This window comes from Neomonachus schauinslandi, chromosome 9 (assembly GCF_002201575.2).
Source record: "Neomonachus schauinslandi chromosome 9, ASM220157v2, whole genome shotgun sequence".
NCBI classification, from domain to species: domain Eukaryota; kingdom Metazoa; phylum Chordata; class Mammalia; order Carnivora; family Phocidae; genus Neomonachus; species Neomonachus schauinslandi.
In genome coordinates, this window is record NC_058411.1 from 45,469,397 (window position 1) to 45,484,709 (window position 15,313).

The 15,313-nt window shown below is 36.0% G+C and overlaps 1 protein-coding gene across 13 annotated transcripts in view; it reads left to right on the top strand.

Moving 5' to 3' along the window:
* Positions 1 to 15,313, top strand: part of ERO1A (endoplasmic reticulum oxidoreductase 1 alpha) — a 54,770-nt gene that overhangs the window by 17,784 nt on the left and 21,673 nt on the right. For 12 of the 13 annotated variants that reach the window (XM_021701379.1, XM_044917777.1, XM_044917774.1 and 9 more), the window contains 4 exons: positions 5,295 to 5,371; positions 5,474 to 5,547; positions 9,951 to 10,071; positions 13,032 to 13,078. In XM_021701379.1, the coding sequence (XP_021557054.1) occupies positions 5,295 to 5,371; positions 5,474 to 5,547; positions 9,951 to 10,071; positions 13,032 to 13,078 (319 nt within the window). The remainder of the gene's footprint in view (positions 1 to 5,294; positions 5,372 to 5,473; positions 5,548 to 9,950; positions 10,072 to 13,031; positions 13,079 to 15,313) is intronic. The other variant, XM_044917783.1, reaches the window with a different exon arrangement.

The window sequence follows — 15,313 nt, forward strand, 5'->3', positions numbered from 1 at the left end:
CCCCAAGATGACCAATAATAACTTGCACTTCTTTTTCTGACCTTTTCTAGATGTAAATAAATGATTTTTCAAGGAAAATATACTGGGCGATAAAATACCTGCTGATAAGCTAATTGCAGGCAGACACAATGGCCGGGGACAGCTAACTCCTTATAGTCTTGGGAAGTGGGGGAAACAGAACATCATTGGACATTCTGCCCGGCTGGTCTCTTGGACTTATCAGCCAGTTGTGCTGTGGCCTGTGTCATACCTGTAATCTGTCCTAAGCTTCCAGGATGCCATTTGACTGGTCAGTGTTAAACCTGGGAAATTATAGGTCCAGTTTATTAAATATATATATAGGAAAAAAAGGGTGAGCAATCCTGCATGGAAAGAGTAGTCTTCCTATAGTGGTTTTATTTTTTTTGTATAGTGTAAATCAACAATTTATAATGATTTTACTATTTAGTAATTAAAAAATGTTTTACAGTGAATCCTTTTGGCCGAAATAACTAAGAAAGAAAAAAAGAAGCACATGCTTAATGAGAAAGTATTAAATTTTGATTTCTCACGACAGTTGATGATATGTAACTTGCATAAAAGGTCATGATTTACCATCCACAAGGGCCATAGAAATATCTCTGACCGTATGAACACCAGAATACACAAATCTACTGACAAAGTTTAAGCATCTACTTTGTAAATTAATGCTTAAGAAAACTGTTTAAAAATGATAACTTGGGGCTCCTGGGTGGCACAGTTGGTTAAGCATCCAGCTCTTGGTTTTTGCTCAGGTTTTGATGTCAGGGTGGTAAGATCCAGCCCCGCATTGGGCTCCATGCTCAGCAGGGAGTCTGAGATTCTCTCTCCCTCTACTCCCTCCTCCCCCCCCATGCTCATGGGCACACTCTCTCAAAAAAATAAATAAATAAAATATTTTTTAAAAAAACAATGTGTAGATGCAGTGGTGCATTTACGTATCATTCTGATATATGTGGTTTTTCATTTAGACTAAATAACTGTTCTGAATTAAAATTTTCTGATGTTTTTATTTTATTATGAAAATTTTCATATATACAGCAAAGTTGAAGGAATTTTCCTGTGAATACTCATACCCATCACCTGGATTCTACCATTTACATTTTGTAAACTTACATTATCTCATATGTGTCTGTCCATCTTTCTAGTTATCCATTAAAAAATACTATTTTCTGGATGTATTTCAAAGTAAATTGCAAGCATCAGTGTGCATTGCCTTAAATGTGTCATCAACTATATATATATATACACACACACACACAAGTAGAAGTGTATCATTAACCAGAGTCCAGTATTTCCTTATATGTATTTTTTATAAAGTTAACATACAATGAGATGCACAAATCTTAAGTGTGCATATGCTAAATGCATATACCTGTGTAATCTATGCTTCTATTATAATAGGGAACATTACCATTACCCTAGAAAGTCACTTGATACCCTGTCCCAATCAATTTCTACTTCTTCCCTCAGGGGCAACCACTATTCACTTTTTCCACCATAGATTCTAAAGTAATTTTGCTCATTTTTGATTCCATGTTTTTTTTTTAAGATTTTATTTCTTTATTAGAGAAAGAATGAGACAGAGCATGAGAGCGGGGAGTGTCAGAGGGAGAAGCAGACTCCCTGCTGAGCAGGGAGCCCGATGCGGGACTCGATCCCAGGACTCCAGGATCATGACCCTGAGCTGAAGGCAGACGCTTAACCGACTGAGCCCCCAGGTGCCCCCTCCGTGTTTTCTTGTTCACATACAAAGGATGACGTCATAGCTATTAATGTGTTGCCTGCAACGACAGAACTTTGCACATGGTTAAATGACGAGATCATCATCAAAACTTTTTGAAGTTCATGCTGTTGAGAGAAAACATTTGTCCCTGTTGTGAATGCCAGTATAAATTCATTTCAAGCTCAAAACTGAAGACAAAATATTTGTTGTGTGGTGATAATATACAAATTTTGATAAAAACAGTTCTGACTAAATCAAGAAATCTGTGGAGCAGAAATGAATTTGTAGTTGGTTAAGATATACACATAATTCAAGGGCACCTGGCTGGCTCGGTCAATAGAGCATGTGACTCTTGATCTCGGGGTTGTTTTTTTAAAAATTTTATTATTTATTTATTTATTTTTAAAAGATTTTATTTATTTATTTGACAGCAAGAGAGAGACCACAAGCAGGGGGAACAGCAGAGGGAGAGGGAGAAGCAGGCTCCTTGCTGAGCAGGGAGCCCGATGCAGGGCTTGATCCCAGGACCCTGGGATCATGACCTGAGCTGAAGGCAGACGCTTAACGACTGAGCCACCCAGGCGCCCCTGATCTTGGGGTTGTGAGTTCAAGCCGCACATTGGGTGTAGAGATCACCTAAAAAAAAAATAAAGATACACACATAATTCATAATTGTGTCCAAACATGCTGTGATATTTTACCAATTAAGATTGAAGTGGTAATTGTCAAAATGTACAGGTTTTTATATTTACATATACACTTAATGACCATAAAATTTTTGAGGTGAAGCTAATACTGAAGAAAATACTACTTTGGCATGGACAGGAGTACCTTCTTTGCTGTCCATCTTTTATAAATGTTTGAGCTTGGGGTGCCTGGGTGGCTCAGTCGTTAAGCGTCTGCCTTTGGCTCAGGTCATGATCCCAGGGTCCTGGGATCGAGCTCCGCATAGGGCTCCCTGCTCCTCGGGAAGCCTGCTTCTCCCTCTCCCACTCCCCCTGCTTGTGTTCCCTCTCTCGCTGTGCCTCTCTCTGTCAAATAAATAAATAAAATCTTTAAAAAAAAAAAATGTTTGAGCTTTTGAAGACTATTTTGTAAAACAACCCAAGAGTCCTTCAGTGGTATTAACTAATTTCTAATAAGTGAGATCTCTAAATGTCGATTACTACATGTTTAACATCAGTGGAAAATTATTATTCAAAGTATCAATGAATGGAATGCTTAAAGAAAAATATCCTTAGCTTTTGAAGGTGTAGCAAATTGCAGTTATTATAATAAAGCTTGTAAACAAAGTCGTCGAAATTTATTCCTACAAAAGCTAGGAAGGGATTGAACACATTAGGTGGCGAAAGTTCAGATGGTGTTGTAAGGTTTAATTCTGAAATTTTATAATTGTGTTTTGGAGTATCTCCTCTTGTGGGAAGAGTCTCTTCTTGATGAAACTTGTGTTTTTATTTGGATAAGTTTATATTCTCAAATGAAATGATATAAGAAGGCTTACAATTTTGTAGCATCTATATTAAGCAAAACATTTAAAATAATAAAAAAATTATTTGATGAGTTTTGTCTTAAAATATTTAGTGAAGAAACATACTTTGGAGGCAAAAGAATAGACCTGAAAATAATTTGGTATTTTAAAATAGTTTCACATCTTTACCTGTAGAGAGAATATTTTTCTCAATTAAAAATTATAAATGCAGGGAAGAGCTAATTGAAGGTATTGATGATTTCAAATTGACTAGCCATAAAAATTAACTTTGAAGAAGATTATGGGTAGTTTTATGAAAAATTAAAAATGATAAATTGAAAAAAATTTCTTCAGAAAAATGCCAGTGATATAAAATTGAGACATATGTGACTTAATAAATTTTTAAATAGAAACAAAGAATAGTAAAAAAAAAAACCCAAAGAATATTTTAACTTATGTTTTAATGATCAGATAGTTATAATGATAAGGTTTTAAAATTTTTTGTTTTAATGTATGTAGGTATGTCATTTTTTGAACAAATTCTGTTCATTTTTTGATATGTATTTTTAACTTTTTATTTTAGGCTAATTAACAGCTCATAGAAAAGTTGCAAGATTAGTAAAGACATTTTGTGTACTCTACAGATTCACTGATTTTTAGTATTTTGCCTCATTTTTCTATATACATATTTCTATATACATATTCTGTATACATATATACATATTCTTATTTTCTATATACATATTCTTATTTTCGGAACCATTTGAGAGTAGGTTGAATATATCATAGCCCCTTAATAATTATGTAGAAAGAATTTTAGTTTTGAAAATAGTGTTGGGCGGCGCCTGGGTGGCTCAGTCGGTTAAGCGTCTGCCTTTGGCTCAGGTCATGATCCCAGGGTCCTGGGATTGAGCCCCGCATTGGGCTCCACGCTCAGCGGGAAGCCTGCTTCTCCCTCTCCCTCTGCCCGCTGCTCTGCCTACTTGTCCTCTCTCTCTCTGTCAAATAAATAAATAATCTTTAAAAAAAAAAAATAGTGTTGGAATTGAGCTGTCTGTCTTATAGGTCAACCAATGTAATGAAACAGAGTTGTTGTTCAGTAAATAAATATTTCAAAAAATTGTATCATTTCAGTTATCTTAGTGTTCCCTTTTATCCTCGGAAGTGTGATAGGCTGGGCAGTCATTAGTATGGTCATCCTAACAACAAGGGCACTCAATAAATATTTGTTGAGTGATTGACTCTGTGCCTTCTGCTTCCAGTGTTATCTTTCAGCTTTGTGGTGGTGATGACCAGTGTGTTGTGAAATCTTATGATCTACATTCACTTCCGCTGTGCCACATACATGCCTAGCAGAATAATGTGTGTGTGTGTGCGTGTGCGTGTGTGTAAGGCTTAGATGTTGAGAAGGAAGTGGTTAAAGAATATATTTTAAAAACCTAAAGATATTGGAATACTTTTTATAAGACTTGGTGGGCCCCAGGGCATATTTAGAATCCTGGCATTTAGAGTTGAGATGGACCTAGACACACGTCATCTGGTCCAACTGCTTATTTAGGGAAGAGAATACTGATGCTTCCAATTAGGCCATTAGAAAAGTGGGACATTGGGGCACCTGGGTGGCTCAGGTGGTTAAGCATCTGACTCTTGATCTCAGCTCAGGCCTTGATCTCAGGGTCATGAGTTCAAGCCCTGTGTTGGACTCCACACTGGGCATGGAGACTACTTTAAGAAAAAAAAGTAAAAAAAAAAAGTGGGACATTATCTCATGATGCTTTGCCTAGTGTTCCTTAGACCTCAGAGATTTTCTTAGTGAACAGCTTGGTAATGAGTTATCAGAATTATATTCTTTATTTTGTGACCATATAGTAAATGTGTTCACCAACAAAAACAAGGGACAAAGCCTTTTATGTCTTTTTTTTAGCTTCAGGGGAGATGTGAGGGCTTAATTTTTTTTTTTTAAGTTTTAAAGCCAAGGAAATGGTGCTAGGTATAAAAGAACTTCAGATAACTTTGAAATTCTTTTAAAAAGTTTTTAAAATGCAGTAAGTTGTAATCTGTTTATTCTCCTTTTTCTTTTAGTATTCTGAGGTAGCCAATAATCTCATTGAAGAATGTGAACAAGCTGAACGACTTGGAGCTGTGGATGAATCTCTGAGGTTTGATTTTTTTTTTTTTTTTGCAGTAGTATTTTATGTTTTTTCTTGTGAAATGATAACTTAAAAAAAAGGGATAACTGTACCTGTTTTCTTTATTTGAAGTGAGGAAACGCAGAAGGCTGTTCTTCAGTGGACCAAGCATGATGATTCCTCAGACAACTTCTGTGAAGCTGATGGTATAACATTTTTTATAGTATGCATTTTGTTTAAAATTGGGTGTAAGGAAAAAAAAAATCTTTTTTTTTTTAAAGATTTTTTATTTATTTATCTGATAGAGAGCACAAGTAAGCAGGGTGGTAGACAGAGGGAGAGGGAGAAGCAGGCTCCCCACCAAGCAGATAGCCCAATGCGGGGCTTGATCCCAGGACCCCGGGATCATGACCCGAGCCGAAGGCAGGCACCCAGCTGACTGAGCCAGCCAGACGCCCCTGAAAAAAAAATCTTTTAAAATGGTTTTTAGACCTCAGTTTCTAAAGTATGGCAGTTCCTCAAAAAGCAAAAGACGGAATTACCACATGACCTAACAATTCAACTGCTAAATAGGTACCGAAAAAGATTGAAGACAGGGAAACAGATACTTGTATGCCCATATTTGTGGTGGCATTTTTCACAAAAAAACGTAGAAATGACCCAAATATCCATCAACAAATGAATGGATAAACAGAGTGTAATAAATACATACAATGGAATATTATTTAGCCCATGAACAAAGTTTGATATGTGCTGCAACATGGATAAACCTTGAAAATACTATGCTAAATGAAATAAGCCAGACACAAAAGGACAACTATTGTATGTTTCACAGAGTAACCAGAGGTTAGTGGAGGGGGAGAATGGGGTGTTATTGTTTAATGGTTAGAGTTCCTGTTTGAGGTCATAGAAAAGTTTGGAAACAGTGGTGACAGTTGCACAATGTTGTGAATATAATGTCACTGGATTGTACTCTTAAACATGGTTAAAATGGTAAGTTTTATGTTATATATGTTTTACCACAGTTAAAAAAAAAACAACAAACCCTCAGTTTCTGGAAAAAATTTACCTCCTGAGTCTGACTCTTACAGTTTTGTGTATCTCAGTAATATATAAAATATATATATGATTTTTGTAACATACACATTTTGCATAAATAGCTCAAATGTAGAGATGGAGATTGTAAAAACTTGCTTTTGTTGTACTGGCCTTGGGTTGTTACATGTTTTCCTTGATGGTGTGTGTTGCTTTTGGAAAAGAGAAGAATAAACCATGAGTTGTATCTGAGATATGGGAAGCTGGGCCAGAGTTCTGGTACTGTTCAAATCCAGGAGCCCTAGGACCCATTAGAACCCTTTATTCAGATTTATGGATTCCCCTATTTTTCCTTTTTCTTAGTTGAATTGTTAGCCTTTTAATTGGCTAACCAAAATCAAATCAAACTGAGTTTTGGTATCCTCCAGTGGCTCTTTTGAAGCAGATTAATGATCTTAAAAAAAAAATAAGCAAAAAGAATGATATAGATCATTTGCATTGCAAGTGAGAGACAAATCCTGCAATTCCCTCCAAAAAGAGGAAGGCAAAGAGAAAGTACTTATTTTTAACTTTGTGGTTTCATTTTTTGGGGGAAAAAAAAGAAACATATGCTTTCCTTAATGTAAAACATGGTTATGCCTTGGCAAATAATATTTATAATCCTTTATTCCTAATTCCCAAATCTGAAAACTCTGAAAAATGAATATTTTCCCCCTAAGTTTAGCACAGACTCTTTTAGTGTGAACATTCACATGTTTCACTACAGAAATATTTTTGGTGTTGGATTAAAAGTTGCTGCCCCAGTCCCTGCTGGAGTAATTATTCAGTATATGTTGCATATGCTATAATACTTTTCTAAAATCTGAAAAGTTCTGAATTCCAAAACACATTTGGCCCCAGGGATGTTGGATAAGGAGTTGTGGACTTACACCAAGGTTTAGACTAGTGTAGAAGGGGGGTAAAATGCTCTCCCAGCCCCTTAACTTTACCATCTTTTTCACAAGGATTCTTTGGCCTGAATATTACTATGAGATAAAATTAAACTTTTAACATGCAGCACATTTTTTTTTAGACCTGCAGTGTTAGAGAAAGGAAAGTAATACTTTAACTTCGTTTATCAAAGTGTACTTTTGAGACTACCTGCTTATATTTGTGTAGGAAGGACTGAGAATCAATAATTCTTATCTGGTGGAGTTCTGTTATCTTGGGTGAATCACTTGTCCCTTTATATTTGTTTCTTCTGTTAAAGGAGGGTGAATATTAAAAAAAAAGGGATAGCTTTATAAGGAAGATATAATGTATGTAAATGGTAGGTAAAAGACAGAGGTATTTTGTAAATTTTAATTAGAAATTTGAGCTTTTGTCATCTGACAAAATATGGCTATAGTAACAATTTTTTAAAAATTTTGTATTTATTTACTTAGAGCAAATGAGAGAGAACACGAGTGGTGGGGAGGGACAGAGGGAAAGGGAGAAGCAGACTCCTCGCTGAGCAGAGAGCCCAACATGGGTCTCCATCCCAGCCCGGGATCATGACCTGAGCCCAAGGCAGACACTTAACCGACTGAGCCACCCAGGCACCCCAGTAACAGTTATTTTTTATTAAAAAGTTGAGGCAAGATGAAGTATTTGTTATAAGTAAAATTATGAGTCAACTAATATTTATGCCTGATTAGGCAGAATATTAAAAATTTAATTACTAGTAATTTGTTTTCAATCTTAAAGTACTAGATGCTGAGCATTATTTATATGTTTTAAAAATGAGGGCTATTTTTTATGAATTTATCCTAATTTGCTATACTGTGGCAATGCTTTTAGTATTAGTTGAGATAAACAGAAGTATCTGTTCCTGAACCAGAGGATCCATACAAATTTGTTTTAAGTTTTGTTTTGTTTTTTAAAGTAATCTCTACACCCAACCTGGGGTTTAAATTAACAACTCCAAGATCAGGAGTCACATGCTTTACTGCCTGAACCAGCCAAGCGCCCCTGTTTTTAAGTTTTTATTTCTACTTTTTCTAGTTATTTTAATTGCCACTTCTGCATGGACTCTGTTATTTCTAGATGCTGTCACTGTGCTACTTCTAGAAGCAAAATTTCCCCTAATTTATGTCTCTAATGTACTGTCAATTGGGATAAAAATAGCCAAGCTTAGTTTTATTTTTGTTTTTGTCATTGTGTTTTTAATAAGAAATAGGAACTTTTCCGGGCGCCTGGGTGGCTCAGTCATTAAGCGTCTGCCTTCGGCTCAGGTCATGATCCCAGGGTCCTGGGATCGAGCCCCGCATCAGGCTCCCTGCTCGGCGGGAAGCCTGCTTCTCCCTCTCCCACTCCCCCTGCTTGTGTTCCCTCTCTCACTGTCAAAAAATAAATAAAATCTTAAAAAAAAAAAAAAATTTGAATTTCATAAAAAAAAAAAGTAGGTACTTTTGAGAGCTTGATGGACTTTCTTATAAGTACCTGTGTGCTCAGATTTTTGTCATCTACTCTGGTTGCTTTTTTGCCCACTTCTTCATTTTTTGTTGGTTCATGTTGTTAAGCTTTATAAATGAGGAAGGTATTACTGTATATTAAATAATTTCTCAAAGCCACTGGAGAACGAGGGGACTTTTTTTTGTTTCAAAGTTATAATCCATTACACAAATTTATAGAACATATGAGAAACCAGTATCTCACCAATTTTTATATGTTTTTTCATTGGTATCTGTAATTGACTTTCCTATAATTCTTATCTTTTCATTTTATTAGATAGCATTCGTACTTAACAGTTTTGTTGATTGTAAAATGTCCTGTTAAGATATCTCATAATACCACTAGCTAATATGTATTATACTCGTACCGTGGTTCTGAGCACTCTGCACATATAAACTTACTTAAGTCTCACAGTAACACTGAGTATTATCTCCATATTATAAATAATGGTACCAATGCATCGAGAACATAAGTAATTTGCCCCGGGTTCCACACTGAATAACTAGTAGAGCCTGGATTCTAGCCCAGGCACTCTGGCTCCAGAGCCCCATGTGCTGCTGTTGGACATTTAGGTTGCTTCTAATTTTCCCTTTAATAAATAATGCTGATGCAAGTATCATCCTGCTCATAATTTTTTGCATGTTTAGGATTATACCTTTGGGACAACTTTGTAGTGGATCTTGATGGTGGTCATGTAAGAAGGAAGTTTTTGGTAATAAACAGTGTCTGGTAGTAATACATCTTCATTTATCCTAGTTACTGATGAACTGCTTGCAGTTAATGTGGAGGGAAATATATAGTATATTTTTCATCTGGATAGCTTATCAGAATTAAATTACCATGTTTCTTCTATTCTAAAATTCACATATTCCTATTTTTTACCATTTTTAAAAGCAGGATGCTTTTGCAACCAGTGAGTACATTTAATGTGTCTGTTTGTGCCTTCCTCTTTTCTCTCTCATCTTTCTTGTAAAAGGTTGTTTTTAAAGTCTGGATGCACTGTTACATTTGTGGTGCCTTAGAATCAGTGGAGTATAGTCTATTATACTAGTTTTTTAAGGTAACTGAAGAAAAAGATTTAATGGAACATTTCATTTTACAGACATACAGTCTCCTGATGCTGAATATGTAGATTTGCTCCTTAATCCCGAGCGCTACACGGGTTACAAGGGGCCAGATGCTTGGAAGATTTGGAACGTCATCTATGAAGAAAACTGTTTTAAGTATGTGTCCTTTTCACTTAGAAAGTCCTGACATATAGAGTGATTTTTATTTATAAACGAATAAACAATTAATAATGACTCTAAATTGCAAATCACATTCATTTTGTTAAAGGATGCATCTGGACATAGAAACATTCTTATTCATTAATCCACTTCTCCTCTGGGGAAACATATGGACATGAGTTTCAACAAATATTTTTTTCTTCTTTAAAAGACATAGACATAGAAAAATAAATAAAAAATCTTTAAAAAAATAAAAGACAGATAAAAATGAAAGACATAGAATAGTATGAGACTTTTATGGGAATATTGTAGACATTTCACAAGTGTTCCTCTAATGGATTATAGAATCTCATTTTATAGATGGAATAACCTAGAGCCAGCCAGGTTTACTTCATTTCCCAAGATCATATTCTTAGTAGTAAAGAATAGATGACTCCTAAATCTCTTTTTGGTGCTCTGTATTCATCTTTTGAGGCTCTAGTTATTTTACCTGCTTTCAAGTTCAAGTTAAATTAATTTCAGAGAATAATTATAATAGGTAACACTTGAACACTCACTGTGTGCCAGACTTGTGCTAAGCATGGTACATACATTTTCTCTTTTAGTCCCTGCAATAGCCCTGTGTTATAGTCATCACTGTTTACAGATGGACAAACTTGAGGCTTGCAAAGGTTAAATGATTTTTCCAGTGTCAAAAATCTAGTAAGTGGAAGAACCCACTTTGTACTCTTACTGCTACAATAGAAATAGTTTCATCACTGTGTGACTGGGACATGCTTCAAGTTTACCCGCCTCTTATAAGCCACTGGACTCTAACCAATGTGCTTATTGGTTTTTGGAAGGAATTTGTGTGTGCATTTGCATTATACTATCTCAGGTGGGGGGAATTCTGAGAAAATCTTTGGAGTTCCCAGGTAACAGTAATAATACATTTCACTTTGCATAAGTCAAATATAAGAGATTAGCAGTTATGCTTATACCAATAAAATGTCAAGTCTGTTTCTTTCTTTTTTTTTAAAGATTTTATTTATTTATTCATGAGAGACAGAGAAAGAGAGAGAGAGAGAGAGAGGCAGGCTCCCCATGGAGCAGGGAGCCCGATGTGGGACTTGATCCCAGGACCCCGGGATCATGACCGGAGCCGAAGGAAGATGCTTAACCAACTGAGCCACCCAGGCACCCAAGTCTGTTTCTTTTTTTGATTTGAAGAATTTCCAGTTTTGAAGTGGAGAATTTTCATTATTTACTCATATCTGCCATGTGTTTCATTTAAATTCCCTGGTTTATTATTAGGAATGTTTGACTTAATTGGCTTACTTTACAGGTTTTTTGTTTTGTTTTGTTTTGCTTTAGATTTTATTTATTTATTTATTTTTATTTTTTTAAAGATTTTATTTATTTATTTGAGAGAGCGAGAATGAGAGAGAGTACATGAGAGGGGGGAGGGTCAGAGAGAGAAGCAGGCTCCTCGCCGAGCAGGGAGCCCGATGCGGGACTCGATCCCGGGACTCCAGGATCATGACCTGAGCCGAAGGCAGTCGCTTAACCAACTGAGCCACCCAGGCGCCTCTAGATTTTATTTTTAAGTAATCTCTACACCCAACTTGGGGCTCTAACTTACAACCCCAAGATCAAGAGTTGCATGCTCTACTGACTGAGCCAGGCACCCCTAAAGGTTGTTGGGTTTTTTTTTTTTTAAAGATTTTATTTATTTGAGAGAGAGAATGAGAGAGAGAGAGAGCACACCTGAGAGGGGGGAGGGTCAGAGGGAGAAGCAGACTCCCCGCCGAGCAGGGACCCTGATGTGGGACTCGATCCCGGGACTCCGGGATCATGACCCGAGGCGAAGGCAGTCGCTTAACCGACTGAGCCACCGAGGCGCCCCTGGTTTGTTTTTTTAATATGAACTAAAATAGAGTCCAACTGAAGCATTTGTTACATTTTATATTTGTATTGTAGCTATTCCCTAACTAATTTTTATCATGATTCCCAGTATAAATATTTCTAATATATAAACAATATATGAGGCACAAAATTCAGTATGTTAAAATATAGCTTACATGTTCTGTTCTCAAAATGTCTCAAGTTGTGAGAGTTCATAAAATTCAAATTGCAGACAAAGCAATCCCTACATTTTACTAATGATACTAATGAATATTTAGTTTGAGATTTTTTTTTTTAAAGATTTATTTATTTATTTGAGAGAGCGAGAATGAGAGAGAGAGAGTACATGAGACGGGGGAGGGTTAGAGGGAGAAGCAGGCTCCTTGCTGAGCAAGGAGCCCAATGCGGGTCGATCCAGGGACTCCAGGATCATGACCTGAGCCAAAGGCAGTCGCTTAACCAACTGAGCCACCCAGGCGCCCTGGTTTGAGATTTAAAGGCACTTCAGTGACATTTTAATTCTTTTTTTTCATATTAAAAAATACCTTTTATTGAAATCATAACAAACTTGGTGGCCACAGGGTCAGTTGACATACATAAGATTAGCTAAGTGGAAAATAATCTACCCACAGTGCTTTTTCCCCTTTTTATTTTCATGCTTGGTTTGGGTATTTATATTTCTTGCTTGTTCGTCTTTCAATCAGGAGTGCGCTTTGTACCGCATGCAAACACACATATGTGTACGTGTGCATAGGCAGAGCGTATGTGTATATGTAATATATGTAAAAACATTAGCGACTCTAGAAGAGCTTGACTGGTGTTTTCTTCCTTTGTTTGAAGAAGTGATTAGGAAATGGCTTTCTGGCTGCTACAGTGGGAAAAGATCAGAAACTATTGCTAAAACAAGCAATTAGAGAACACTAAATATTTTATAAGCTCAGTGTTTTTAAAATAGTTTGATTTTGGATGTAGTCATTAAGCAGCTCTCTGAGATAATTTCACTTTTACTTAGATAATTATAACAAGATAGGTAACATAATTATATTTTACAATTTAATTCTTATTGTTTCTAGGCCACAGACAATTAAAAGACCTTTAAGTCCTTTGGCTTCTGGTCAAGGTGAGTTATTTATTTGCACTGTTATATTATTTATCAGCCAGTGAACTTTGGTTAAAAGGAGGAGGAAGGCCAGATAAGAGTTGGCAAGAGCATTGGAGATCATATATTCCTGTTTCCATAGAAGTCATGCCTCACCCTTACAGAGAAAGTGGTGTTTAAAATATTCATACCTCAGTAAGGAGTATTTGTGTAATGAAGTTTATGGTGTTAGATTATCATAGGATGGAGATTAGGTTAAATATTTATTCTTCTGTGCATTTTTACATAATGTGTGTTTAGTTTTTTACTATTTTTCTTCAGTTTCTAGTTAAATGAATATCCAAAAAAACTGCCTCAAATCTTTCCCAGAACCTGAAATGATTGTACATATTGGGAGTCTGATTTCAAATTCACATGTCTTTATGTTTCATTAACATTTTTCATTTTCTCCTTCCATACAAGATCTTGCCCAAATGCTGCCTTTTCCACCTTCCCTGACTCTCCTAACTGGAAGTAACCCCTCTCTCTGCATAAAGTGATCTTATGTCACGTTTTGTGTCTCTTACCCCATTTCCACTGTCTGGTTTTATTTTACTATTACGTGTCTGTTGATCTACCCTAGTACTTTGGGCATATGGGGAGTATTTATTGGTTTCATCTGTTAATAGAGAGCCTGACACATAACAGATGGAGTAGTTTGTTAAGTGAATGGTTGATGAAAACTGCTCTCCTCATTTAATGGGCTTGACTACCGTTGGGAAGATCACTTGTTCCTTCAACAAATGATTACTCTCCGTTTACTATGTGCTAGGCACTGTGCAGAGGCAGAGGGGGTGTAAAATTGAAACTCAGAAACCCTGCCCAGTCTGTAATAGTCAGAATGGTTTGTTGAATAAACCAGTTCAGTGTATGATTTCAGACTTTTTGCTTAGGAAATCTATATCCCTGTTCCCGTAATACGTGCTTACTGATGAAATCTTTGATGTGCTTTTAGCAAATGTATAAGTTTTTCATTTTTTAAAATTTGAAAAGCTGCTGATCTCATACAGTCAATAAACATAAATTTCCTCCTGGAAAGCAGTGAGATTGCATCATTCCCTAAATGTTGGCAGACTAGTCTTTCCTAGATTAGAAATGAAAGAACATCTTTAAACAAGAGTTTGGATTTATATGACTCACATATAGTAACTCACTGGAAGCTATTGATTTAATATCAGATGAGTGCAAATTCCTAGGTAAGGGGTGATCCTCAGTATGAACTCACATTATGATCTGATTAACTACCCTCACTTATCATAAATATAAATGGGAACAATTTAAATGTTTATCATTAAGGAACTGGTTAAATGATTTATGGTATATTCATTGAGTAGAATATAGCCATTAGAAATATTGCTGAGAATTTGTATTCATTTAGGTCAGTAATGACCAATAGCACATTGAAGAAAAGAAACAGGCATCAAACAGTATGTATATTTTTGTAAAAACATACTTAATATAATATCTAAATGTCTATATGTAAAGAAAAAGGACATTTACCAAAATGTAAATGGTATTTATCTAGGGCAGAGGGAGTTACGGCTAACATTTTTTATTTCGTCTATGTCTTCTTTCTTAAAAAAAAAACATGTATTTGCAATGAACAGTGTTATTTTAATAATCAAACAACGATGGCATTAAATAAGCGTGGGCAAAATGAAGACAGTTTTTTAGTAGTAAATGAGCAGCTGCTTACAAACTGCCAAACTGTGCATAATTTGAATCTTCACAAATAGTCTTTCAGAATATTCCTAAATAAGGTAAAATTTTACAGTGTCAGTCTGGAGGTTTCAAAGCAAGAACACAATTCTCTTTTTTTTTTTTTTTTAAATGTTTTATTTATTTATTCATGAGAGTCAGAGAGAGAGAGAGAGAGGCAGAGGCAGAGGGAGAAGCAGGCTCCCCACCTAGCAGGGAGCCCGATGCGGGACTCGATCCAGGACCCTGGGATCATGACCTGAGCCGAAGGCAGACGCTTAACCATCTGAGCCACCCAGGCGCCCCAAGAACACAATTCTTTAGCAGAAACCATGTTATAGATTTAGGATAAATAAATGTGGAAAAAGGCGCTGCCAACCAAATAACTGTAAGTCCTTAAGGTACTGGAGAGTACTCTCAGATGATGGATTAGATTTTTCTCTCCCGTCAGCCCGTATTAAATCTTGTACGACTCATGCTCTCTGTATCTCATTCTCTCTGTCTCAAATAAATAAATAA